Here is a 23,723-nt window from a genome sequence, read left to right on the forward strand (position 1 = left end):
AGCCGGGGAGTGGACAAGCAGGGAGGGGAGTGGACTGCGCTCCGGGCGCACGGATGACCAGCAGGCCCCCGGGGGTCCTCTCCCAGGGCAGAGTCTGGTCCATCGGGGAGCACCCACTTTGAGAAAGCCTGGCAGGTCAGAGGGCAGGCTCCCAGGATTGGGGTGAGACTTGGGGGGATTTGGACAGTGTTGGGGGGCACATTCCCCGTGTAGGGAAGCCTTGGGACGCTGGCGGGCGGGAAGGCAGAGAGGTGGGCAAAGCCAGGATTCCCGAGTGAAAAGATGTGATGCAACCGGTGAAGGGTCCGCTGACCTGAAGTTGGACAAAGTCGGAGGGGTCAGGGTTGGGGCTTCTCTGCAGCCACCGCTGTGGGCCTCAGGCGGGTTACTTCGGGCTGCATCTTGGCACAAGGCCCCCCGGGCCTGCCCAGCCCTTGCCTCCCCCCACCCCGCCCCGTCCCCGCACACCCATCCATGCTCCAGCCACATGGTAGTTGCGTGACCTGGCCCCACTTGCAGGTCACGTCCTGTAGGAAGCCTCCCTGTTGGAGCACTTGCCACTTCCTGTTGACATGTACTTTTGCTGGTCTCTTCTCCCCGCCCCCACTCTCTGAACCCACTGGGTGCTGGGCCCCAGCACCCAGCGTGGAGCCTGGCGTGGAGGAGGAGCTTGGAGAAATAAGGGGTTCCAGGCAGGGATGCAGAAAAGCCCGCAGAGCTCAGCAGGCTGGACTGGGCCCTGAGGAGGGAGGAGCGGGCACAAGAAGGGTAAGACCACAGGGTCTCCCAGGGGACCCCGGGACACACAAAGGGCCAAGGGGGCTCTTGAACACCTTGCCTAGCTGGCGCAGATGGCACCGACTCCTGAGCCCTTGCCATCCTCCAGGCTCTAAGTCCCTGCCTTGTCCAAGAGCCAGTGACCCGGAGGGAAGTTAAGGATTAAGGCCAAGGGCTTCTGGAACCAGCGGCCCCGAGCGATGGGACCCACCCATTCTGTCACCATCCCGCTCTCCCCAGGACAGCCTGCCACCCGCAGATAAGCAGCCAGGCCCCCGCCCCAGCTGGGGCTTCCCAGGCCTAGAGAGATCTGGTGGGGACAAGCACAAAAGAGCAGGGGGAGGGGGAGATGGGGGCGACCCTCGCCCTGGGGACCCCAACCCCATGGGGTCCAGAGGCCACCTCCCCACACACCATCCACCTGCCTGGTCGCCCCGCGCCGCAGGAAGTGGCGGCCCCGGCCCCAGTGAAAGCAGAGGAAACTGTCGAGGTGGGAGCCAGAAGTGGAGGGGGAGGAGACGGCGGGAGAGCTGGGGTTCCTGTCATGTGACACCCCAACAACCATCCCCCTCCCCCCATCCCAGGCTCCCTCATGGTCTCGCCCCGCCTGGCCCCTGAGTGGGTCCAACAAGCGGCTCCTTGGGGACCGGGTCCCTTGTCCCCAGGTGAGCAGGGTGCAGAGTGGGGGGAGGAGGCAGAGAGTGAGGAGATAAAAGGGAGAGCCCCGCAGTGTGGGGCTGCTGGGGGTAGGGGTTATAGCTGCCACCAGGGTCCCCTTCCCGAGTCTGGGGCTGTAGTCACGCCCCCTCATCGCGGGTCCCTGGGGGGCGGGGCAGACCCAGTCCTGGGGGCTGGACCACAGGTAGGGGATGAAGGGGGTCCCAGCACGTCCAAATCCGGGGTGCCGCGGGATACTTGATCCTAGGAACTGTCGGGGTGTAGGGCAGGGCCCCAGTGGAAGAATTAGCGGGGGGAGCAGAGCCAGAATTGTCTTGCCAAGGGGTAACCCAGAAGGCCTGTGGCCCCCGGCAGCAGGGGGGACGGGTACCGCAGGCCTTGGGACCCAGCTCAGTCCTCTGTGGCTACGCCTGGCCTTGGCTTTGCTGGGACGGGCCATCTGTCCGTGCTCTTCAGACCTTTCTCCCCGTTGACAAACAGGGAAACTGAGGCCTCTGGCAGTGTGTTGCTCTGAGCTGTGGACGGGGACTGAGCCGGGATCCGCCCCAGCTGAATTCTCTCTCTTCATCTCTGGCCGTACCAGGGCCAAGAGCTTGACGCTCGCCCAGCAGGCACCCCACGTCCCTTCCAGGAGGCAGCGCCCCCAACCTCCCGGCCGCCGCAGAGATGCTGAGGCAGTGGTCAGTGGAGTCCGGCCAGGCCTCCCGGGAGCCAGAAGCCGGGGTGGAGGAGCTGTGGGAGCAGGAGATGGCGCGGCTGCAGTCCTCCCAGGCGCTGGTGCGGGAGCTGCCCTATGCCATGGTGGACAAGCGCTGCATCCGGTGGGTGCCGCGGGGCTGACAGGCCAGGCCAGGGGGTGGCGGTGGGTGGAGCACCCAGAGGATGCACCTGTTGGATGGGGGGAAGTCACAGCAGGGGCAGGACTCCTCTGGCCCCTGGCACTGCTCTGCCTGGCCCGGGGGGGCGGGGCGCGGTGCGGGTGGCTCAGGGACGCCCCCCCCATCCCAGGCAGCTGCGGGAGCCCGAGGGCGCCAAGACCTCCTGCTGGCAGCGATGGCAGCGCCGGCGGCGGGCAGTGGGGCGGCGCCTCGGGGAGGCAGCGCGGCGGCTGGCCCAGGGCTTCGGGCTCTGGGACGGGGCCCTCTACGAGATCGGAGGTAGGACCCCCACCCGCACCCCACCTCCCACCACCCCTCCCTGGAGTCTCAGTGTCCAGTTTAGCAACCCGAGGAGGCCACCATCCCGCTTGCCGTCGCCCTCCCTGCCCCCACCAACCCCCTGCCACCCCCCCCACCCCCAACAAACGTCGCCCTCCTTCCTTGCACACCCCTCCTGCCCCGAGCGTGGGTGACAGCAGCCCCTGGTGGCCATCACAGGCACTGCGGGGGAGCCTGGAGGTCTGAGGTCCGGGAGGCGGGTCGCCCGCACCCCGCGGGGTCGATGGGCCCTCGGATTCCCAGCTGGGCCCCTGGCCCGGCGCGGCTCCCCTCGCAGGCCTCTTTGGCACCGGAATCCAGTCCTACTTCACCTTTCTCCGCTTCCTGCTGCTGCTCAACCTGCTGACCCTGCTGCTGACCGCCAGCTTCGTCCTGCTGCCCCTGGTCTGGCTCCGCCCCCGTGACCCAGGCCCGGCCCTCAACTTCAGTGAGTGCCCCGGCCCGAGGGAATGAGGGCCCGAGCGCCCACCTGCACCCTGAGGACCCTGGGGGCTGGTGCAGGGCTCAGAGTGTTGGGACGGGACAGCCCTGACCCTCTGCGTCCTGATCCTGGGCTCCCTCCTGCCTGAGTCCAGCCCCGGGACGCTCCCTGACCGCGCCTCGTGCGTGGCCTGCCTCCTGACACCTCCTCAGGGCCCTGCTCGGGCATCCCCAGGATGGGGGGCTATGGAGGAGGTGGGCACAGAGCCTCACCTATGCCTTGGGGACCCCTCCCTGCTGGTCCCCTCTCCCCCCTGCAGCCCTCCAGTGCTCTGATGGCCTCCAGTCCCAGACTGGTGTTCCCAGGTTCCACAATCAACTCTGGAATGTCTTAACCGGCAGGGTAAGTGAGCTCTGTTTTGGCTGTGGACCAGGGAGGCTGGGGGACCTGGACAACTGGCCCCAGGGGACCGAGGTCTAAGAGGATCCCCGTCCCTCCGAAGACATTTTGGCTTCTAGGGGAACGGTTTTACACAAACAGGCTGGCGGGGACAGTGGTGGGCTCAGAGAGAGGCTGCGGCCAGTATGCATGGCCCAGACCCAGGGACACCCAGCACCCAGCTGGGGTCGGGGTGCAAAGGACAGAGGAGGAAGGGGTCCACATCTGTGGGACAGACACCCCCCCACCCTCATCCCAGGAAGCCACTGAGTGGTTCCCGAGATCCTGTATCCCACCCTGCCTCTTCCCCAGAGCTGTGTGGTCTTGGGCAAGTTGCCCAACGGCCCTGTGACTGTGACGTGCGGCTGCTCCCGCTCCCCTGGGATGAGTAACTATGAGAATTAGAGACTTAAGACACGGGGAGCACTTAGCACAGGGCCTCATGACCCCGTTGTCACCATCCACATCCCTAGGCCTTCAACAACACTTACCTCTTCTACGGCGCCTACCGGGCGGGTCCGGAGAGCGGCTCGGCCTACAGCATCCGCCTGGCCTACCTCCTGAGCCCCCTGGCCTGCCTCCTCCTCTGCTTCTGTGGGACTCTTCGGCGGTGAGAGCAGAGCCTCTGCCTCGCCCTCTCTCCCTGACCACCCCCCCCCCTTTGGTGTGGCACCCCAAGGTAGCAGGAGGGCCCCGGCTCCTGTTCAGTAAGGCTCATCCATGGTTCCAGGGCCCGAACAGTGCGTCCCCAGCTGCGGAGCCGGGGACACCGCCCCTGCCTCCCCACCCCCACCACATGCCCGCACCCCGGGCCGTCAGGGGCTTCCCACCCCAGACCTGAGCCAGGGCGGAGCCCCTCCCCCATGGGCCTTGGCCTCCTGCTCCCTCCAGGATGGTGAAGGGGCTGCCACAGAGGCTGTTTCTGGGCCAGGACTACAGGTCGCCCGTCAGCGTCAAAGTGTTCTCCTCCTGGGACTTCTGTATCCGGGGGCAGGAAGCAGCCACCATCAAGAAGCATGAGATCAGCAACGAGTTCAAGGTGTGTGCAGGTGTCTGGTGCATGGACGAGCGCGTGAGCGTGCGTGACTATGTACGCGAGCGGGGGTGGTCTGGGAGTGTGTGCACAGGCGCGTGCACGGGGTGTTCTAGCCAGAGGGGCGGCTCTGCCAGTGCTCGGGCGTGAGCACACGCACACAGGGCAGGGAGGGTGGTCCACATGAAAGCCGCCTCCGTCCCTCGCCGCCCCTGCCCCAGCGACTCACCAGCCCTGCCTGGATCCCCCCACAATCGCTGACCTGGACCCGACGGGCACCCTCTCCCTCCACGCAGCGCCCTGCCCGCGGGGGGCCTGACGGTCTGTGTCCCCGCCCCCACGACAGGTGGAGCTGGAGGAAGGGCGTCGGTTCCTGCAGGTGCGGCAGCAGACCCGGACCCAGAGGATCTGCCACCTGCTTACCTACCTGCGGGTCAACGTCCTCATCGGGCTCCTGGTGGTTGGGGCCATCAGCGTGATCTTCTGGGCCACCAAGTACTCGCAGGACAACAAAGAGGTGCCAGGCGACTGACGTGCACCCGTTCAGTCCTGCCCACAGCTTTGGTGGGAGGAGACGGGACGGTCCCACCTGGCAGATGAGCAAGCCGAGACGCACAGGGAGGTTGACACCGCCTCTGCCCGTGGTACCCGAGAGCCGAGCTGCCACCCGGAATAGTCCGAGGGCTTCCGGAGGCCAGGCCTGCACCAGAGTGGCACTTGAGGGGGCTGTAGGGTGTGGGGGAGCTGCCCGGGCCCCCCTAGTCCATGGGCACCCCCTACCTGCTCTTTCCTGCAGGACTCACTGTTCGTGCTGCTGCAGTACCTGCCCCCTGGGGTCATCGCCCTGGTCAACTTTCTGGGGCCCCTGCTATTTGTTTTCCTCATCCAGCTGGAGAACTACCCCCCCAACACTGAGATCAACCTCGCCCTCCTCTGGTGAGTGCCGCCCCTGGGGGTGACAGGTGGGCCCCCGTGGGCAGGGTCAGGTTCAGAAGGCCCGGGGGCACATGAGGGTGCTGTGTCCTGCTGGCCATCTGACCCCCTGGCACCAGAGGGCCTGAGCATGCAGGAACTTCCAGACAACACAGTCTCGGGAACCTCCCTCTAAGGTTTTCCGGTCCCTTCTGTCCGAAGCAAGCCAGCAGCCTGTACCATGCAGCAGCCATTCAGAGGGGCCAGGGACAAAACAGCCAGAAGGGCCTGGGAGCCAGCTCCACACACACGGGAGGCACACAGCTCTCACACGCCCCCAGGGTTTACACCCCTTACCTTGACAACCCTCACGTGACCTGCAAAAGTGGGGACCTTCCTCAGCCCCATTTGACAGATGAAGAAACTGAGGCTCGCAGAGGTCAAGTGCCTCCGCAGACGGCAAGCTCACCGTGCCCTGCTGGGTGCAGGTTCACGGGCAAGCCCTCCTCCACCCCCATGCTCTGCTCTGTGCCCCCTCTCAGGACCAGGATCCTGCCTTGGACCTGAAGCCCCTCTTGCGCAGCAGCCCCCTACCATGAGCTCCAGCTTCACTTTTCTGTCTGCTACCTGTCCCGTCACCACAGCCCCCCGCCCCCCCACTTAGCTCTGTCTGCTTTCCCTTCTGCTTCCCCTGGTGCCGATGCAGCCCATTCAGCTTTCCTCCAAGGTTGACTGTGGTCTGAAACTTTATTTTTGGAATAAGTAGTAGCACATGCACATGGTAGAAAGTTCAAAATGCTCAAAAGGATGAAGGATTAATTAAAAAAAAAAAAATCAGCCCCTACTCACCCTGCCTCCCAGCCTCCCTCAACAGCAGGAGACTTCTGTGCCTGTCAACGCTAAAAGTCCACGCTTGGGCATAATGTGCGTGTGCTGGTTTGGGGGTACACCATCCCACCTCTGCGATCCGGTGCCGCATTATGCAGGAGGGGGATGCATGGGATCGGGGCGTATGAGACGGTGTAAGACGGTGTAAGACGGTGTAAGACGGTGTAAGACGGTGTAAGACGGCTAGGGGATCGACAGGCAGGAGGAAGACCAACCCTGCTGTGAGACAATGGAAGGCCCATATACGCCTGCAAACAGCCAAACTGAGTGTGGCTGGCAGTGGGGGGCTGAGGGGGGCAGCTGGGCCCCACAGTGTTCCCTAAACTGATTTAAAAATAGAACCCTTCTCTCAGGAATCATCTAGAGACCAAGACTCTAGGGAACACGCTTTGGGAAACATTGCCAGGGACGGAGCAGGTTGGAAGGAGGCTGGGCTCTGGATTTAGAGGGGGCCGGACCCAGAAGAGACACCATCTCAGAGACCAGCCACCCCTGTAACCCGGGTGGAACGAGCGTGGCACCTGAGCCCCTCCCCCTGACACAGCCCCACTCCCCGCCCTCACCCCGCCCCAGGTGCGTTGTCCTGAAGCTGGCCAGCCTGGGGATATTCTCCTTCTCTCTGGGCCAGACCGTGCTGTGTATCGGCAGAAACAAGACGAGCTGTGCGGCCTACGGCTACAACGCCTGTGATTACGAGGTGACTGGTGGCTCCATCAAAGCCTGTCCCTCCTGTCCCTCTCCAGTCTCACCTTTGCTGAGGGCCGCACACCACCAGGGGGCACCATTCCCAGTTCACTGTGCACTGGCAGGGGCGTTTCCCTGCTCAGATCTTATGCTGGAGGCCCAGGTGCTAACTTAGCAATCAGATGGGACTCCGGGCAAGGCTCCTAGAGCCTAGAGGCCCCCGGTGGGGGGGGGGAGGGGCAGCCGGGGACGGGGGTGACCAGTCCCCCTCTGCTCCAGTGCTGGGAAAACGCGGTCGGGGAAGAGCTGTACAAGCTGAGCATCTTCAACTTCCTCCTCACCGTGGCCTTTGCCTTCTGCGTCAGCCTGCCTAGGAGGTGAGGCACGGGGACATCGTGGGAGAACGGGGCCTGTCCGGGGGTGGCCGCTGGCCACAGCCAAGGGCGGGCAGCTCGGCACACCCGTCTCCGTGTGAACGACGTGGTCATGACTGATGGGGGTACCTGGACATTCCCCTCCCCCAGGCTGCTGGTGGAGCGGTTCACGGGCAGCTTCTGGACGTGGCTGGACCGAGAAGAATTCCTGGTGCCCAAGAACGTCCTGGACATCGTGGCGGGGCAGACGGTCACCTGGATGGGCCTCTTCTACTGTCCCCTGCTGCCTCTGCTCAACAGCATCTTTATCTTCCTCACCTTCTACATCAAGAAGGTGAGGCCTCCCGGGCTGGGAGGAGGCAGGGGGTGCAGGTTGGGGGGGCCTGGGGCCCACGATCCCGTCCTGCTTCTGCCCGCCCCCTCAGCGTCACCTCCCTGGGCCTCAGGCTCCCCGGCACCTGGGGACTGGCTCACGACCCCCGTGTGCTACTACTTGCCCCCAGTACACCCTCATGAGGAACTCCAAGGCATCTCCTCGGCGATTCCGCGCCTCCAGCTCCACCTTCTTCTTCCAGCTGGTGCTCATCCTGGGCCTGCTCCTGGCCGTCATGCCCCTGGGCTACGTGGTCAGCAGGTGAGGGCCGCAGAGGCGCTGGCGGCCGGGGGGCAGGCAGCTGTCACCTGGGGCCCTGACGCCAGCCCTTCCCTGGCTGTCTCTCCCCAGCATCCATTCCTCCTGGGACTGTGGCCTTTTCTCCAACTACTCGGCCCCCTGGCAGGTGGTCCCAGAGCTGGTGGCCCTCCGGCTCCCGCCCTCTGGCCAGCGCATCCTCCACTACATCGGCTCCCACGCCTTCAGCTTCCCCCTTCTCGTCCTGCTCAGGTGCTTCTCAGGGCAGCAGGGGTCATGGGAGGGCACCCCGGGGGAGGGGCTCCTTCCTTCCATGGCCCCCCCACCCCAGGCTCTCTCCTGGGCTCTGGGAGCCAGACAAGCAGAGCCAGGGAGGCAGGGTCCCAGAGGACGGAGCATGGGCACAAAGGCAGGGAGCCCTGGGTATGTCACCTGTAAAGCAGGCACCTGTGTGACCACAGGGGAAGCCCAGTGCCTCCTGCAGACCCGCTGAAACCCTGCCCTGTAGAGCAGAGGGGCTCTGCGGGAGGAAGGAGAGGGAGGTAAAGGGGTCTGCAGAGAAGAGAACCCCGGGAGGCATTTTTAAGACACCGAGGTGGGGAGAGAAAGTAGGGGAGACACCTTCCATCCAGGGATGACTGACCTCGGATCCCTGTCTGTCCAAAGCCTTGTCCTGACCATTTGCATCTCCCAGTCCCAGGCCAATGCCAGGGCCATCCGAGGGCTCCGAAAGCAGCTGGTGTGGGTGAGTGTCCGCTGGGCTTAGGGAGGGGCCAGACGTGGCCCCGGAGTGTGGCCCGGAGCCACATGACAGGAATATGGCCCAGGAATATGGCCTTTGGCTTGGGGACACGGGTCTGATAGGATGCTACGGCAGTATCATCACCGGCATCCACCAGCAGCAGAGCTGACCTTTGAACTCCGGCTCTAGGTGGCGGGCGTGAGCAGGCCCTAGTGGGGCGAGGTCTCAGGTCGGGCGGGGCGGGACCCGACGGGGGCGTGGCCTCTTCTGGGGGCGGGGCTCTGGCGGAGGGGCGTGGTCTCTGGCTTCGCTGGGGCGGGAACCCGGAAGGGGCGTGGCCTCTTCTGGGGGCGGGACTCTGGCGGAGGGGCGTGGTCTCTGACCTCGCTGGGGCGGGATCCTGGAGAGGGCGTGGTCTCAGATCGGACGGGGCGGGATCCGACGGGGCGTCGTGGCCTCTTCTGGCCGGGCTCTCGGTGGAGGGGCGTGGTCTCTGGCTTAGCTGGGGCGGCCCTGGAAGGGGCGTGGCCTCTTTCTGGGGGCGGGACTCTGGCGGAGGGGCGTGGTTTCTGACCGCTGGGGCGGGAACCTGGAGGGGGCGTGGTCTCAGGTCGGGCGGGGCGGGGCCTCTTCTGGGGGCGGGACTCTTTGGGGCAGGGGCGTGGTCTCCGCTTGGGGGCGCGGTTGGGGCGGGGCGGGGGCGGGGCATCGTTCCTAACCGCCGCTTGTCCCCACCCCCCTCCGCCACAGCAAGTCCAGGAGAAGTGGCACCTGGTGGAGGACCTGTCGCGGCTGCTGCCCGAGGGCCCCGGCGTCCCTGTGGGGCCCGAGTCCCCCCACTCCCGAGCTTCGCGCCCGCGGTCCTTCTGCCCGGGGTTTCCGTGCCCGGGCTCCCCAGGCCCCAGGGCCCCCAGGCCGGGACCTTGCCTCGAGGACTCCGTCTCTAGATTCCGCTTCTCCAGCGGCGCGGAGCTGTAGCACCCACTCCTGCCTCCGCCAGAGCGTCCCCAGGGCCTGACCTACGTCCCCACAACCAGAGTGCCCCTGGCCCCAGCCCCCGCGCCCTGGTGCTGGAGGCAGAGCCCAGGGGCAGCAGGAAGAAAATACGGGAAGTTGTGTTTGTGTTTTTACCTCAGTCCTGTAGACTATTTTTGGTGAATGTTTTATAACGTACCTAGGACGTCGGGGCAGTAACCCAGGAGTGCAGTTTATAAATACACATCCATGGGGGTGCTCAGAAGTGCTCCCACTGGGGCAAGACCTGGCGCACCAAGGGCGTGCTGGTTCTGGGTGCACATGGGCCCCCACAGCCCCCGCTCCGGAGCCACACCTGCACCAGCACCGGGCGTGCATTCCTGACCCTGATGGGGGTGGGGAGGGGGACGGGGGGTTCCAGGGCCTACTGGAGTCTGCGGAACAGAGAGTCCACGGCCAGCCTCTCCCTGGCAGGGTTCCTCATAGTCCGCTCTAACCCAGGACCCCACATCAACAAAGTTGGCCTCTTCAAGACCCCGGAACAGGGGCCCCTCGGCCACACCTTCTGCAGACCTGTTGCTAACCCTCCTCTGTGCCCCTTCTCACTGCCTCCCCCACCCGTAGCTGTGGCTTAAGAGTGGTGAAGAAGAGGAGGGTGCTAGGCGTGTACAGACCTGTGCCGAGAGACACACAGAGGCGTTCGCCTGGGCCGTGAAGGCAGGGCAGGGATGCAGCCCGGGGTCTCCCACCGCCCCTGCCTCTCCAGTGGCTCGCAGTCCCTGGCTCTCAGCCTTAGGGGACTGGCCCTATGCCGGGGCTGCTGATGTGGTCGGCCCAGGTGCAGCCAGCAGCCAGGCATCGGGACTTTTTCTAAAGCTGCCAGGTGACTCTCTCCAGCAGCCAGGGTTGAGGATGCTGGCCTAAAGAGCTGTTGGGGGGCGTCCGGGAAGCATCTGCCTTTGGCTCAGGGTCCTGGGATGAAGCTCTGCATCCGGCTCCCTGCTCAGCAGGGAGTCTGCTCCTCCCTCTCCCTCTGCCCCTCCCCCTGCTCATGCCCTCTCTCTTTTTTAAATAAATAAATTCTTTAAAAAAAAAAAAAAAAAAAAGAACAACTGTCAGGAGGGAGGATCAGGAGAAAGCCCACGACATGCTTGGCAAGCCTCTACTTCCACCAGGGGCCCGGCACCTGGCAGGATGTCCAGCCTGGGTGCAGCTCTGGCCTGGTGCCCTCAGGCCCAGGCCTTCATGTGGGCTCTGAAGGCTTGGCTGGTTCGGCTCCTCCTGTTACTGTTCTCTCAGTGTCACATGACCCATCAGTCTGTCAACAAGTGCAGAGCCTTGTTCCGGGGAAACACACAGTGCTGTGTGCTCCACGGGCAGAGGGCCACCGGCCTGTCCCAGGTGAAAGTGACACATGTGAACAAGCAGCTTAGGGCCAGAGCGTGGCCCCGACCTGCAGCAGTAGCTGCGGCTGCCCCCCCGGAGCGTGGTGGAAATGCAGATTCTCAGGCTCCACGAAACAGAAACAGAAACTCTAAGGATAAGGCCCAGCGCTGTCTTGTGATGAGTCCCCAGGGGTGATGCTGCTGGTGCCCAAGTGCTAGGAGGCTGGAACACCAGGGTCCTTGTCTCATCACTCTCTCATGCCTTCAGCAGATGTTCACTGAGACCCAGCCAAGTGCAACACCAGCGAGAAGACAAGCTTGGGGAGACCTGGGGAAGTCAAACTGGGCCCGTTTGCTCGGCTGAAACATGGGGCCGAGACCACCGTCCTCTGAGTGGCTGTGAGAATTAAATGAGCAACGACTTAGCAAGCATCCTGATGTGTGCCTTGAGTTACTGAGGTTTATTATTGTAGCCCCAGCTCCACACAATCGAGGTGACCTGGGTCCTAATGAGTCCTGGCCTACATGCAGGCCCCGGAGAGAAGGGACAGCACAGGCCAGAGAACCAGCCTCCTCTGCAAACACCTCCAGTCTGATGGCACACGGGTGGCCGCTGGCGAGGGCCCCGGCAGGGGCAGGAAACATGCCCTAACCCACCAAAGTCGAGGGGAAATGTCTCTCGAGTCCGCCCACCACGCTCTCCTCTGACCTGCTCCCCAAATTCACTGACAGAAGGAGGAGGCTTCTCGTGAGCTGCCTGAGCTCAAACCCATCCCCTGAGCAGAACATGGAGAAAAAAACACGAGTTTTGGGAGACAGACTGGCAGCAGCCTAGAGGATCCCTCTGTCTCTCTTCAACCATCAATTCCTTTAAGTCCTTGCCCCAACCACCTCAGCAGAGTGAGGATAGACTTTCTGGAGGGGAATTTGGCTACAAAAGAGAGAGAGGGGATCCCTGGGTGGCTCAGCGGTTTAGCACCTGCCTTTGGCCCAAAGTGTGATCCTGGAGTCCCAGGATTGAATCCCATGTTGGGCTCCCTGCATAGAGCCTGCTTCTCCCTCTGCCTGTCTCTGCCTCTCTCTCTCTCTCTCTCTCTCATGAATAAATAAATAAATAAAATCTTAAAAAAAAAAAAAAAAAGCAAATGGAAGGGAAGGCAGCCAAATGGGCGTTTCCTGCACAAACTAAATGAACCTGTCCAGCAGCTCCAGGCTTGGCTTGGAAGGAGCAGAGCAGCCTGGGGCAGGGAGGTGCCAGGGTTTGTTTTGGTGCTGACTGTGTCCTGGCCCAGCCCTCCCCTGCTCCAGGCTGCCCTGAGTCCCCAGCCCTGAGGGGTCCACCTGGGGTTTCCTGGCTCACCCCACCCTGCTCCCCAGATCCAGTGAGCTCTGCTGCAGGCTGCTGAAAAGGTCATGCCATCCTATGAGATGTCGTTTGGCCTCTTGGTCTAGCTGGCATTGGGTCCAGATCCCAGGGAATGACCCCGTCCATGGGCATGAGGAAGGGCCCCTCCATAGTCTGAGCTGCCACACTGTATCATGCTCCTGGACCAGGGGCCTCATCCATCTGAACTTTAATTTGGGGGCTGAGCCCGGTGTCAGCCCAGCCCACCTAGCAGGTGCCCAATAGGTGGTCACTAATGAGCCAGTGTGAGATGGGCAGCGGTGGCCTCTCCGGCCTGCTTCTCTAACGGGTCCGGCCCACCAGTTCTCCTGCCCATGTGTCAGACTCCACCCCCCCTCCCCGGGGTTGGGTGGCATTGGAAAGGATCTTCCTGATAACAGCCCCATCCTGATAATCCAGGATACTGATGCTATCTCAAGGTCAGAAGATTAGCAATCTTAATGCCCCCTTGCCAGGTAACATACATATTCCAGGGGTTGGGACATAGACATCTAGCCACCAAACGAGCCCAGGCCCCCACAGCTCAGCGGTGGTGGCTGAGTGTTAGCCCTGGTTCGGCTCCAAGGCCAAGGTGCCTCCTAATCCCTCCCAGGGGCGTGGGGGCCCAGCTCTGGCTCCTGAGGCCATGGGTGCTGGGGCCTCCAGTTATCTCCCTGCTGCAGGCACTCACCCTAGGAGCATCCCAGGGGCCCCAGAGTGGGGTGGCCCCGCTGAGCGAGCTCTTGCTAGCCTGAGCAGAGGGTCCTTATACCAGAAGAGGCATGAGGCTCCTTCTGCTGCTCTGCTTGGCCCTGCTGGGTGAGCCAATGGGGACATCAGTCGGGGGCAGGAGAGACCATTGCCAGGGCCTTGGGGAAGCAGGCTGAGGATGCAGGGATGCCCATGAGCACAGGGGAGGGACCTGGAGGCACAGACACTTCTGGAAGCACGAGGACAGAGGGAGAGGTGTGGGCTTGAGTCTCAGACCAGCCCCTTACTGATCGGTTCACTGCACTGGGCCCACTGTTTACTCATCTACAAAACGGCTGATGATACTAAACGCAGTGACCTCAAGAGAGCTTCTGGGAGTGAAGACGTCTGTTGGGTCCTGGGCGTCCCTTCTGGCCTTGGCAGGAGGCTCTCTGGGTGGTCTCTGCCCCCCCTCCAGCCTGGGATCTCTGCTTACTGCCCTCACACCCTCCCCTCTTCCAGCCACCTGCAGCTTCTCCCTGGAGCAGGAGGTGGGTGAGTACACACTCCAGGGAGCTGGTGGGTGGCCTGGTGGGCGGCCCAGGGGTGCTGTGGCTCACGGGGACGCTGCTGATGGTGAGCAGGTGTCTGGTGCGGACAACTGGACAACTCTGGAAATTAGCCTCACCGCCTGCAGGGCGTGGAGGGGATCAGGCCGGTGTGGGACCTCCAGGGGACAGGTGGCAGGAAACTGCTGGCTTCCGGCTGGGCTGGGCTGGGGGGTGGGGGGAGCAGACTGCATGTTCTGGGCAGGTACCTCCCAGCCCTTCTACCCCAGGTGCGGGATCTGGAGCAGAAGCTCTACCAGGTGAGTGTGACCCCAGTGAGGGCTGGTGGCCTGGGGGGGGGCTTCCCAGAGGAAGTCGAGGCCCCCCCCCCAGAGGTCCCACAAATGGGAGCCTGACTCACTCTGAGGCAGCTGGAGGGCGCAGGGCCCCTTGCCACCAGGGGGTGGTACAGAGCCAGGGGGAGGGGACACACCTGGTCCCACCCCCATTTCTAGCCCTGTGACCCTGAAGGTCACCTCCTGCTGTCCACCGGGCTGAGGGCTGGTGTCCCTCCCCCACATGCCTCCCCCATTACCTCGCCAGGGTCCCCAGGTCACAGAGCTGTCATCTGTCTCTATTCCACTGAAGGGTGGGTCTCGCTTGAATGCGGCACAAGCAGAATTGCCATTTCCTCATTTGCTTTAAAAACAAACACTCGGGTCCTGGTGTTTCTGCTAAAAAGAGAGCAGCTCGAGGCAGCAGACATTAGCGTTGCAGCAGTTTCAGGAAGTACCTGGCCGGGGCTGGTCTGCCCCCTGGGCCCCTGACTTCTGCTCAGACTCTAGCCCAGCAAGCCCTGCTAACTCAACTCCTGAGAGGCCAGCTGGGAAAGCATTCATCAATTCAGCAGATACTCTCAGAGCCCCCTTTTGATGCCAGGCACTGTTCTAGGCCTCAAGATGGATCCACAAGATGCAGAAAAAAAAAAAAAAAAAGAGATCCCACCTTACACTTACATTCCAGTGGGGCTGGGGTTGGGGGTGCCGATGACAAAGGATGGTGACAACAAGCCCCTTCTACAGTGTGCTGGACACAGGAAGTCCTAGAGAAAAGCAAGCAGGGAAGAGTGGAAAGGGAACACGGGGATGGGGTCGGGGGCTGGGGAGGATCAGCATTTACTGGGCGATTGTCACAGAGAAGGAGACACACCAAGCAGGGACGTGAAGGAGATGCTGGAGCAGGATGAGCCTGGACGTGGCCTGTGTGGCCTGAGTGCAGGGAGCAGTAGGGAGGGGAGAGCTAGATGGGGAACAGGGTTGAGTACAGAGGGCTCCCCCGGCTGTGCGTGGCCACAGGGGGCGGGGTTTGCATGGAAGGCCTGGTCTCCTTTGCCCTTCTAGGCCACTGTGTTGAGAAAAGATGGGATGGGGACCCTGGGTCTCTGAAGGGGATCCCAGGGGGCCCTCAGCTGTTCTTGGGATGTAGAGAAGGGATGTGGTGACAGCTAGAGCCCCCCGGGGCGGGGGTGCGGGTGGGGGGACGGGAGTGGCCAAGATCTGTTCTGCAGTGCAGCAGAGGATGGGATGGGACGGAAAGAGCAGGGCAAGCTGATCCCAAGGGTTTGGCCTAAACAACTCGAAGGTTGACCAGACACAGCGCAGCCTCACCATAGAATAGCAGCAGCTAGACAGTTGGGCACAAGAGACTGGACGTTAAGGAACTGAAGGATTGTGGCCAGGGTGGTGGTGAGGGTGGTGGTGGGAACCAGGGTCGAGAATCTTCACGGACTAGTGGGCATTTCCACTAGTAAACGCCTGTAACCCAGGGGAGCAGGGGAGACTTTGTCTGAAGATGCGAGGTTCGAGGCTGGTGTTTAGGGGGGAAGGATGGAAACACCCTCACCTGTGCCCCCAGGCCAGTGCTGGGGAGGCTGTGGGGCCCCCCACCACCAGAGACAACCGCTTAGGGTAGGCCGTGCCCCGGGGAGGGGAGGCTGGTTACCCAGGCGTGGGTGACGTGTGGGAGTGCCTCCGTGGGAGGATGCCAGGATCCGGAAGGCTGGGGAGGCGGTGGGGTACGTGGGGGACGGGGGTGCTGTGGAGCCTCCTAGGGGGTGGGCCGGCCGGGGACCTGGGGGTCCTGTGGGGCTGCCTTGAACACAGGCGGTGTTCTTGTTCAGAGGGAGAGAGTATCTGGATGAAGCACCGACTCGAAACTAGGTGGTAGTCCCCTGAGAGGGAGCAAAGGAACTTCAGGGATGTCCTAAAACCTGGTGGGATCTCTCAGCTGGGTTCCAGACGACTTCATAGGAGCCACTTGGGGGGCGGCCAGAGTAACTTCCTGAGGCTGCAGGAAGGCGTTGCCACACACCTGGCGGTTAACACAACTACAAGCTCTTTCCTCCCAGTTCTGGAGGCTGGAGGTCTGAGACGAGGTGTGGGCAGGGCTGTCGACCCAGGCCTCCCCTCTCCTGGCTTCTGGGGGCTCCTGGCGGTCCTCGGCGTTCAAGGCTGGTGACAGCATCCCTCCAACCTCTGCCTGCGTCGGCACATGGCCTCCCCCGGCATGTGTGGGTCTCTGGCTGTCCTCTTAGTAGGGCCACCCTGATCCACCCTGATCCACCCTGATCCACCATGGATCCCTGGCCTGCGCGTGTAAACACCGTATCTCCAAATAAAGCCCCATTCCCGGGACCCGGGGGTTAGGGCTTGAACCTATCTTTTTGGGAAGACACGATTCAACTCTCAAGACGTGGGCTGCTCGTTCAAAATCAGATCCCTGGACCCATCCCACCTTAGGTCTAATAAATTGGTCCTCTAGGGTTGGGACTCCAATCTCCAAGCCTCCGGTTATCGCAGACACAAGTCTGGACCAGGGGAGGGTGGAGATCCTAAGGGGTCTCTGAGCCTTGGGGGCCGCAGCTCTGCGGTCCCCTCATACACCCCAAGGGGCTTCCTTTTTTAACTTAGCCACAGAAGGAGGTTCTCAGCCCAGCCCAGCGTGGCTCAGCTTCTGGTCCGAGTGTGGGCCTGCCTCTGCATCACATTGAGCGTGCCATCCCTTCGTTCCAATGCTCTGATGCACCTGATGAATATTTTTTTTAATTTTTTTTTTTTTGCACCTGATGAATTTTTAATTGAATGCCAGGCCTCTCATTACTGGCGGGTTAAATGCATAAACTCAGGGACCCCACCCAAAAGAACAAAAGAAGGCACCAGTCTGGTTAGAATAGAAAGTGACCGCCACGCAGCCTGGTGCAGTCAGAAGGGACTCTGGTCTGTGAACTTATGTAAATCAAGCTTCTATTACTGGGCCTCGAAATGCAAACAAAGGCAGCCCAGCTTTTCCTTTTTAACTTTTTTTTTTTTAAATTATTTATTTATTTATGATAGTCACAGAGAGAGAGAGAGAGGCAGAGACACAGGCGGAGGGAGAAGCAGGCTCCATGCACCGGGAGCCTGATGTGGGATTCGATCCCGGGTCTCCAGGATCGCGCCCTGGGCCAAAGGCAGGCGCCAAACCGCTGCGCCACCCAGGGATCCCTCCTTTTTAACTTTTATTAGTCATTTCCCTCCAAGAAGGGAGCAAAGAAAATCGTCATCATGCTGAGCCCTCTGAACCCCCCAAATCCCCCTCTGGAGGGAGATTTGGGCCCCCAAGAGCATCTGGGCAGTGAGGAGCTGGCCCTTTGGCCCTGGGTTGCACCCCCCAACATTCCTGGTGGCAGCGTGCACCATGGTGCCCCAGAGACGACAGTGGACTCTCCATACAACGTTACTTACTTCAAATCCAAAAGACTGCGTGAAAGCCTGTTCGGGAAAAAAAAAAAAAAAAAAAAAGGACTAAAATATGAGTGTTCTCATGCAGAGCTGAGAAAGAGGCACAGATGAGAAAATGTTTGCTGGTGTCTGTGCAGCCTGGGGCCGGGCTAGAGATCTGATTCTGGAAGGCTGCTGATGGTTGTCAAGATGTTTCTCGATGTCGACACTACCGACATGGGAACTGGCCGATTCTCCGTTATGGGGACTGTCCTGTGCGTTGTCGGATGCTTTAGCGACACCCCTGGCCTCCACCTACTAGATGCCAGGAGCACCTCTCCCCAGCCCCCCACCCCCATTCGTGGCAGCCAAATGACTCCAGACACAAAGGTCCCCTGGAGGCAAAACTGCCCCTGGCTGACAACCACTGGTCTAGAAAGAAATATGCTTAGTGGTCAGAAACCTTAGGATTCCTAGGAAAGGTCTCTGAAGGAAGCAGATCTAGTTCCAGTTCTCTGCTCTGGGGAGCAGTTTCCTGACAGCCGCGTGGCTTCCAGAGCCAGCGTGCCCGCCCAGCGGGGCAAGAGTGATGCACGAGGCACGAGACATTTAGATGTCGTACAGCCTCTCCTCGACGCGCCCCCCAGCCCCCAAGCGCTGCCCCTGCACACTTCTCTTGAGCGGGCACCACTGACACTGCAGCCTCCCTCCCATGCCCCCCACCCCCCAGAGGCAGCTCTGTGTCCTCCCCACCTCCGTCTGGAAGATTTCAGTATGGGCAGCAAGAGGCCCAGTAGCAAGGAAGCTCTTGGAAGTGTCTTCTGCATCACATCGACTCCAGGATCTGCCTGCAAAGCAGAGAAGTCACTTCCGAGCAGAGAGGCTGTCCTGATGGCCGGACGCAGGGGTGCAGCTGGAGAGTGGGTCTGGGCCTGCGTCCTCCAGGCGCTGGCAGCGTCCAGGCTCCTTCGAGGGCCTCCCCGCTCTCTGGAAATCCTGCTTTCCCAAGTGGCCTCTTTCTCTCTGGCTCAGCTCGCCCCTGTGGACCGGGGTCATACCCTCTACACCCTCCTTCAGACTGTCCCATTCAACCAGATGGTGACCCCTTTGGGCGCGGGCAGGGGGATGGATGGGGGGACCTGGCCAGCTCCCCGGCCTCCCAGGTTCCCCTCCCTCCTCCCGTCGGAGGAGGAGGAGGCGTCTGAAACAAGAGGTGCAGACAGGCACTCCGTGCACACCGGAGAGGGACAGCCGACAAACAGTAGATGTCGGGGCTCCTACCTGGGGCCGCGGACAAGGTGAGGTGCAAGAATGACACCAACGCCCGTCCCCCGCTACTTAACAGTTGACCACCTTGTTGAATCTAGAAGTTGACTTCAGCGTCAGCTCTGCTGACCTGCGTCCCAGACTTCTCTGTGCTTCCTACTCATGTCCTAACTTCATTTTCTTTTTGTCGTCAAATATTTGGGGCAAAAAGTCTAAATCCCAGAGGCCGACTTTTATCCAGGAGGATTGGCTGGCTGGCTGGCTTGTTATTTCTTTCTCCCTTCCTTCTTTTTAAACATTGAGGGGACATCACGTAACACAAAATTAACCATTTTAAAGTGACGCTTCGGCAGCATTTAGTGCATTCACACTGTTGTGCAACCATCCCCCGACCTCGTTCCCAAACATTTTCATCACCCCAAATGGAAAGCCCTGACCCACGAGCAGTCACTCCCCCATCTGCCCGTCCCCCAGCCCCTGGCAACCAGCAATCTGCTTCCCGTCTTGGGATTTTCCTATTCTGGACATTTCACACGAATGGAATGGAAGGTACGCTCCCTCCGTGTCTGACTTCTCTCACTCACGGATGTCTGTGAGGTTCACCCGTGGGTCAGAACTTCGCTCCCTGTCGTGGGTGACGACTGTCCCATCGTGTGCCCAGACCCCGTTTAACCCGTCTGTTCATCCACTGATGGCCACGTGGGCGCCTTCACCTCCCGGCTGTCCCGGAGAGCGCTGCTGCGAACCTGCATGTGCACGCGTGTCCCTTAGAGTCCCCGTTTCCCCGTTTGCAATTCTTTTGGTACATACCTAGCAGCGGGATTGCCAGGTCGTGGGATAATTTTTTTAACTCTTTTGAACCGTAAAACCGGCATTTTCTTAAGGTGCGTGAGCATGATCAATGTTGGTTTTCTTCTTCCCCCCCTCTGACCTTCCCACCTGCCAGAAGTCACCCCTGAGACCTTCATTGCCTACAAAGTCCGGGAGGTTTTCCCCAGCAGCCGCAGGGTTGTCATAACGTGTCACTCACCCCGGGCTCCCCCGCCCATCACCTACTCCCTCTGGGGGAGCCAGGGCGTTGAGGTCGCCAAGAAGGTGGTCAAGACCGGAGACCCGGCCTCCTTCAGCATCAACATCACCCTCAAGTCCAGGCCAGAACTTCTCACCTACTCCTGCCGGGCAGCCTCCCTCCGGGGCGAGCACTCTGCCAGCACCAAGCTGCAGATGTACTGGGAGTTGTGGGCCAGTGAGTGCACACCTGGCTGGGGGGGGGGGGGGGGGGCATCAGTGGAGCTCTGGCCTCACGCTGATAAAATAGGCACTTTTTCTTTGTGCTTTATCTAGTTGAATCTTCACAGCAGCTGGAGGGTGGGGTTTGTGGTTCCGGCCTAGCCTATATAACGCTTCTGGTGATTAAGAATGACGCCCCAGGCCAGTGGCAAAGGCTGATTCCAAACCCCACTCTGTGTAGCTCCAAAACCTATGTTCTTCCCACTTCCACCCTGACCTTAATTCAGGTGTCCTTCCTGGTGGAAGGCATGGGGTATGTGTGTGTAGGGGGGACTAGGGCGTGTTGCCCAAGCCAGTGGTGTGTCCCGGCCCCCTTGCCCCCAGGCCCTGCCCCTGAGAGGAGCCAGCCTCTGGAAGGAGAGCCCAGGGTCTGGAGAGCCCTATGGTCTCGACACTTGCAGGCTACAGGTCCTGAGCAAGTCACTCAACCTCTGTGGGCCTGGTTTCTTCATCTGCAAAACAAAAATAATAATAGTACCAACCCCAGAAGGGTAGGAAGGATTCAGTGTAAGCTTCTAGGGGGTGGTCAATACGCCACAAGGGGCGGTGGTTGTTACTCATCAGTAGGGCTATTTACAGCATTAGGTTGAAGACCATGGGGAATTCTAGAATCTTCTAAGTGACAGTTCTTGATCTGAAGGAACCGTTCCAGTAAAAGAGCCAAGGCTGAAAGAATATAAATAGGGTTGCCGGATACGCTTTGCCCGGGAACATAGTCGGGCTAAAAAGATTATTCATTATTTACCTGAAATTCCAATTTAACTGGGCATCTGGTATTTTTATTTGGCAAGTCTGACAACCCAGAATATACCCAGCGTGAACTTGTGTAGTACACACTGCAAGTAGGGGAGAAGCCCAGACACAAGAAGGAGGGAGAACTCCAGGGGGCATTTTGTAACAAGGGGGGTGGGTGTCAAAGTCCCCCAGCCATGCCTGTGCTAACCTCTTCCACCCTACCAGAGCCTATGGCCCAGCCACGGGCTAACTTCGTCTTGCTGGAGAGAGGATCGGGCCCCAGGGTAGAGATTTCCTGCCAGGTGTCCTCGGGCAGCCCACCCATCACCTACAGCCTGGTCAGGAAGGACGGGCACGTCCACAGGCAGCAGACACCGACCTATGGGCAGCCTGCCAACTTCTCCTTCCCGCTTACCCGGACATCGAACTGGCTCCGGTGCCAGGCTGAAAACGACATCAGTGTCCAGTCCAGCCCCTTCAGGCTGGTGCCCCCAGGTGAGAGGGCCCCTTGGTTTCCAGACGGGCACTTGGCACTTCTGGGTAGGTCCGTGGAAGAGGCCCCCTCGCTGCTGCCAAGAGCAGGGAAGGGCTTTGGGAAGCTACCATGCCTCCTCTGGCCCCACCTAAGGGAGCTCAGCTCAAGCACCCCCCTCCCTCACAGGACACCTGCCCCAGGGACCTGTCTTGGTGCTGGCTGGCAGCCTCACCTCCATTGCAGCTGTCACCTCCTGGGTGCTGGGCCCGGCCTTGTGGACCAGGTAGGAACTGGGTGTGGGATGTGGAGGCCCCTCTGTGTGGACCACCAGGAGCCCGGCTGGAGGCAGCGGGCGGGTCTGTAGGACGGGGCTGCCACCAGGGCGGACAAAGGGCCATACTGCTCGTATGTAACTTACAAAAGTTCATTCAGGCCCTTCATTAAGGGCCTACTGGGTGCCAAGTGCCTGCCAAGGGCTTGCACATCCATGACTTCATCTGACCCTGACCCACACTCCCAGCAGCCCTGTGATGGGGTCACTTGCCCTCTGGGTGGGGCGTCCACCTGTCTTCCTGCTGGCTCTGAGGAGGGATGCCAGGAGTGGGGATGATGTCTCCTGGGGACCAGGGTGAAGCAGGGGCTTCTGCTCTCCATGGCAACCACATAGGTCGGTGCTTCCCAGCTGATGACAAGAGGCAGGGGCTGGACCTCCTGGGATTCCCCTCGCCAAGGCTATCACTACACTGACTTGTAAAGTGACTAGGGTCTTTGTGTCATTCATCCCTAAGCCCCATTGGCCCCTGTATGCTCCACCTGTCTGGTCTTTGGCAGCGGTGACCTGTGCCCTGTGAACTTCTCACCTCCCTGGGCCTCCAAAATGCTGCCATCTCTTGATTGCCTTCCTCCCTCCCAGGCCAGACTTTTCAGTGGCCATTGTCTGTCCTTGGTACTCCCCATATTTCACCTCAGGGTCCCTCCCTCCTGTCTATTCTTTCCAACTCCTACGAGAGCCATGTCACCTCTCTGAGACTCTGCGTTCCCTTCTATAAAATGGGACACAGAGACCAGGCTCTCACTGGACATGTGATCAAGGGCCATCGCTTGCCCTCTTGGTGATTCAGCACCCCCCTTCATTTAGTGGGGTGACTAAACCTCACACCCCTTCTGCTGCCCAGGGCACTGATGCACTTGGCACCATAAAATTCCCAGAGGCCTTGGGAGGGGATGGTTGAGAGATGTGTCGGCCTAACCTGGAATCTTTACTCCTTTGTCATCAAGGTTGTGAGCAGAAAAGGCAGGCGTGGCGAAGTCCCCTCAGGAGGCTCTGGTCTTTGCTACAGAAGGACCCACCATTGGAATGAAGGAAAAGCCTGCCAGCTCTGATTCCTGGAGCCTAGTGTCCTTCCGTCAACACACATGCTGCTAGTCTGAGGATTCTGGGTTGGGGTGGGCTGTGATGGAAGGAGAGGTCCACAGGAAGGAGGGGGCTCAATTCTCAGTTGCTTGTCATCATCCATGCGAGTCTGGGGAGAGAGTGGGGTACATTGTGAAAAGGCCCAGCTGTGCCAACCCACCTCCCCGCAGCTGCTCCCTTCCTCCCTGGAGTGGCATCCCATCTCCGGGTGGCCTAGTCCTCTGGCCCCAGCTAGTCACCTCTCACTGTCCAGCTCACCTGGGAGGACCCAAGCCCTCCCTGGCCAGCATCCCCTTCTGAATCCTTACCTGCAAGTAGCAAAAAAAGTGTCTGCAGTTTTTCCCTGCAGTCACCTGGACCCCCCCACCCTAACCCCAGTCAGCCTTCCCCATGCAGATGCTTGAAATCACTTGGGGGCGTGTTACAGGAGGATTGGATTAAACTCTGTCCTCTGCCTGTCACCCTGGAAACTGTTTCTGTCCCCACACCATCTTGGGCATGAAAGTCTAGGGTCGTACATACTTGGGGCCTGCGGTGGGGAAGATTTGGGAAGAGGGAGGGGGGCTGGATGCTGCTGCAGGCTCTGGGCAGAGAGAAACAGGAGTGGCCAGTCGGGGCTTGTGTCCAGGCTGTGCGCTGGGGTTTGGGATGGAATGGGGAGAAGAGGGGGTGCTCATGAGCCTGGGTCCAGGGCAGCTGAGGCCCAGACAGGCCTCTGGGGGGGCTTCCTGGAGAGGAGGAGGGACGGCGGGGCAAAGTGTGGGTGGGGCAGAGGGGCGGGCCCTCCGCGCGCGCCTCTTCTGGGGACTCCCTGGCCCCTCTGGGAGCAGAGGGGCGCGGCCCCGACCGCGAGGGGGGCTGCAGCGCTGCCACCTGCCAGGGCGCGGGCCCGCGGTCGGGGCGTCTCGGCCGCCCTGCGGCGCTGGCGGCGGGCAGCACTTTGCCCTCGGTCCCTGGGGCCGCGCTGGCCACGCCCCCGTGGGCGGGGCCGGGCAGGGCGGGGCGGGG

At 61.1% G+C, this 23,723-nt stretch overlaps 2 protein-coding genes across 11 annotated transcripts; both read left to right on the forward strand.

Annotated features, from left to right (window-relative positions):
• The first annotated feature begins 17 nt into the window (after positions 1-17).
• TMC8 (transmembrane channel like 8) lies at positions 18-12,198 on the forward strand. 9 transcript variants are annotated; one of them, XM_041726440.1, is made up of 17 exons: positions 306-768; positions 1,362-1,442; positions 1,936-2,276; positions 2,468-2,612; positions 2,950-3,099; positions 3,413-3,495; positions 4,005-4,141; positions 4,423-4,570; positions 4,911-5,081; positions 5,361-5,500; positions 6,938-7,061; positions 7,328-7,425; positions 7,573-7,756; positions 7,926-8,056; positions 8,147-8,305; positions 8,720-8,798; positions 9,546-12,198. In XM_041726440.1, exons 2-17 carry the CDS (start codon positions 1,370-1,372, stop codon positions 9,771-9,773), a joined length of 2,391 nt encoding a protein of 796 aa, XP_041582374.1. In that variant the 5' UTR covers positions 306-768; positions 1,362-1,369; the 3' UTR covers positions 9,774-12,198. The 9 variants fall into 9 exon arrangements, with proteins under 9 accessions (XP_041582381.1, XP_041582379.1, XP_041582382.1 ...); XM_041726443.1 differs by having other exon boundaries at positions 2,039-2,276; positions 2,464-2,612; XM_041726442.1 differs by having other exon boundaries at positions 2,087-2,276; positions 2,464-2,612.
• Positions 12,199-13,548: 1,350 nt separating this feature from the next.
• On the forward strand, positions 13,549-23,176 carry C12H17orf99 (chromosome 12 C17orf99 homolog). 2 transcript variants are annotated; one of them, XM_041723996.1, is made up of 5 exons: positions 13,549-13,784; positions 19,748-20,047; positions 21,052-21,321; positions 21,488-21,584; positions 22,580-23,176. In XM_041723996.1, exons 1-5 carry the CDS (start codon positions 13,589-13,591, stop codon positions 22,584-22,586), a joined length of 870 nt encoding a protein of 289 aa, XP_041579930.1. In that variant the 5' UTR covers positions 13,549-13,588; the 3' UTR covers positions 22,587-23,176. The 2 variants fall into 2 exon arrangements, with proteins under 2 accessions (XP_041579930.1, XP_041579929.1); XM_041723995.1 differs by lacking the exon at positions 13,549-13,784 and adding an exon at positions 13,818-14,097.
• Positions 23,177-23,723: the final 547 nt, after the last annotated feature.

Source organism: Vulpes lagopus, chromosome 12 (assembly GCF_018345385.1).
Source record: "Vulpes lagopus strain Blue_001 chromosome 12, ASM1834538v1, whole genome shotgun sequence".
NCBI lineage: Eukaryota > Metazoa > Chordata > Mammalia > Carnivora > Canidae > Vulpes > Vulpes lagopus.